Raw genomic sequence first — 2500 nt, 5'->3', positions numbered from 1 at the left:
GGGGATTTTTTTTTTTTTTTTTTTCTTTTTGGAAGCTGCTGAGTTTGGTTAAGTTTAGTACGTCTGTCGTGTGTTTGCCTCTCTTTGGACTGATCTCTAGTTTGACCCCAGGGTTCTCTTGCTTTTTTTTTTTTTGCAGACGGGTGCATGGCTGCAGCAGGTGTAGACACTGCAGCTTCACGGCGGCCGACAACACCGCCCTGCTGGACCATTTCAACGCCACCCACTGCCAGGACTCCACCGCCGAACCCACCTCCGCCTCTGCCCCCGCCAATGGCTGCTCCGCCCCATCCACCCTCAGCATCAAGGAGGAGAGCAAGGGCGACCTGAAGCTCTACAGCCTGGCCCCGCCCGAAGCCCGCCCCGCGGAGGCCGGCGGGGACGAGCGAGTGAAGAGCGAGGCCCCCGACGAGAAGGAGAGGGCCCTGACGGACGGGCGGGGAGGCGGCGGGGACCAGCTCCAGGTGCAGAGCCTACTCTGGGTGCCCAAAGAGAGAGCCGGGGAGCTCCTGAGAGGAAGCCCCTCCCAGTTCCCCCAAGCGGCGGCGGCGGCGCTGGGCCTACTGAACACAGTGGCCCCCTCTCAGGACCAGCAGGACCACCAGCAGCAGCAGCAGCAGCAGCAGCAGAGGAGTGGGCCTGTACACAGAGACTCACCTAACCTGGTCTTCAGCCTGGGTGCTGATACCAAGGGCTTCCTGCACGGGGCGCCGGTGAGCGGCAGCAGTGAGAAGTCGCAGCAGCAGCAGCAGCAGTACTCCGCCTCAACGACGGAGGGCAAGAGCACCAAGGAGGAGTCCCAGTCGCTCCTACGGGTAAGATGACCTCCCTGTCCAAACCCTCCGAACAAACATCACCGACTTCTGTCCACGTTTTCCACTCAACAGCTAGCTTCCTTCCTTCCCTCTTTTCTTTCTTTCTTTCTTTCTTTCTTTCTTTCTTTCTTTCTTTCTTTCTTTCTTTCTTTCTTTCTCTTTTTTTATCCTTCTTCATCCCATCCCCAGAATCCCTGATTTCTTCTCCATTCATTACACATACATACTTGACTCAGTGACTCTATCTATTTATCTGTTTGTTTCTATCTATCTATCTATCTATCTATCTATCTATCTATCTATCTGTCTATCTGTCTATCTGTCTATCTATCTGTCTATCTGTCTATCTCAGAGGATTATCTGTATTTATCTGTCTGTCTGTCTGTTTATCTGTGAGGTTGATTGTGAAGGTTTGGAGCCTGTTAAGATATGTGCAGAGCGATCAGTTGTGTCTCTCAGCCTCTTAGCCAGATCCTCTGGTTTTGTAGCTTCCATGTTTGTCAGCCCCTGTGGAACAGACATCCTCAGAACCCAACACTGTGTCCATGTTTTCGTGCTCAGCTTTTAATGAGGTCAGCCTGTGTTTGCAGAAGCCCCTCTCCAGGTGTGTGTGTGTGTGTGTGTGTGTGTGTCTCAGCCTGGACCTGAGCGGCCTAATTGAGACGAGCGCCCGGAGAGCCAACAGACACAACAATAAGCTCAAACATCGAGGCAGCTCAAACAAGCAGAAAGAAAAACAAACAAACAAACAAATACTCACTTTGAGGTTTCTAGGCTGTAATGACACCTGCAGTCGAGAGGCAGCATTAAAACCTGACGGGTGAGAGCTGAAAGGTCACTGTGTTGGTATGGTACGACTCATTGCTTAGCTTGTTTGGAAAAGTTTGCTGGTTACTGCTGAAACCTGCGTAGCTTCCCTTAACGACCACCTGCCCAGAAAGATGTCACATTGTTTGAGATTGATTTCTGAGTCGTTTTGGTGGAGTGCTAACTTTCAGCCCGTGGTGGTCAGGCATTGTGGAAAGCCACCGTGCGGAGCCTAGGACGGTATTTTCATAGTCGGCTCAGCAGAAGTGCGAGCTGTCTGTCATTATCCCGCCTCTCCGCTGGATCAGGCACGGTGACACGGTCGCTAGTGTGAAGCGCAAAAAGGTGTGTGTGTGTGTGTGTGTGTGTGTGTGTACATTTGTCACAGCAAACGTAGCTGTCAGCGCATCTTCTCCCCTCTCTCTATCTCTCTCTCTCTCTCTCTCTCCCTCTCAGTCTTTCTCGTTCTCTGTTTCTGTTGCTAACCCCCCGCCATGTTTTTCTGTCTCTGTCTCTGCCCCTCTCTTTCACTCACTCTCCCTTTCTCTCTCTCTCTCTCTCTCTCTCTCTCTATTTGTTGACTAGCTCACCTTTCCCTGAGTCATGCTGCAGGCACAGCGAGGCAGTAGAAACACTGCGGTAATGTGGGGGAGTGTGTCACAGCTATCTCTGGCCTCATTAAGTCACCTTTGGCAAGTTTAGCATCACCGTGCCGTAGTCCTTACCAAAAAAAAAAAACGTCACCCAGACAAAAGGAGCGATTTGGACTATTTTAAGAGGCCTCTGGGTTGTCAAAGCTAAACGGGGCATAAAAGCTATCTCTCACAGACTGTTTTAAGAGACACAGCTCATCAAAACAAGCCTTTCACAAAGCGCCT

The 2500-nt window shown here is 51.4% G+C and overlaps 1 protein-coding gene across 1 annotated transcript in view; it reads left to right on the top strand.

The window, feature by feature from the left end:
* The window catches only part of trps1 (trichorhinophalangeal syndrome I), a gene marked incomplete at its 5' end in the record, with an annotated part of 75430 nt that overhangs the window by 12822 nt on the left and 60108 nt on the right, over window positions 1–2500 (top strand). The window contains one exon of the mRNA XM_030788552.1: window positions 140–815. Coding sequence (XP_030644412.1) covers window positions 140–815 — 676 coding nt within the window. The remainder of the gene's footprint in view (window positions 1–139; window positions 816–2500) is intronic.

Source organism: Chanos chanos, chromosome 12 (genome assembly GCF_902362185.1).
Source record: "Chanos chanos chromosome 12, fChaCha1.1, whole genome shotgun sequence".
Classification (NCBI taxonomy): domain Eukaryota; kingdom Metazoa; phylum Chordata; class Actinopteri; order Gonorynchiformes; family Chanidae; genus Chanos; species Chanos chanos.
Note: the sequence above shows the minus strand (reverse complement) of the source record. Positions and strands in the feature narration are given on the sequence as shown.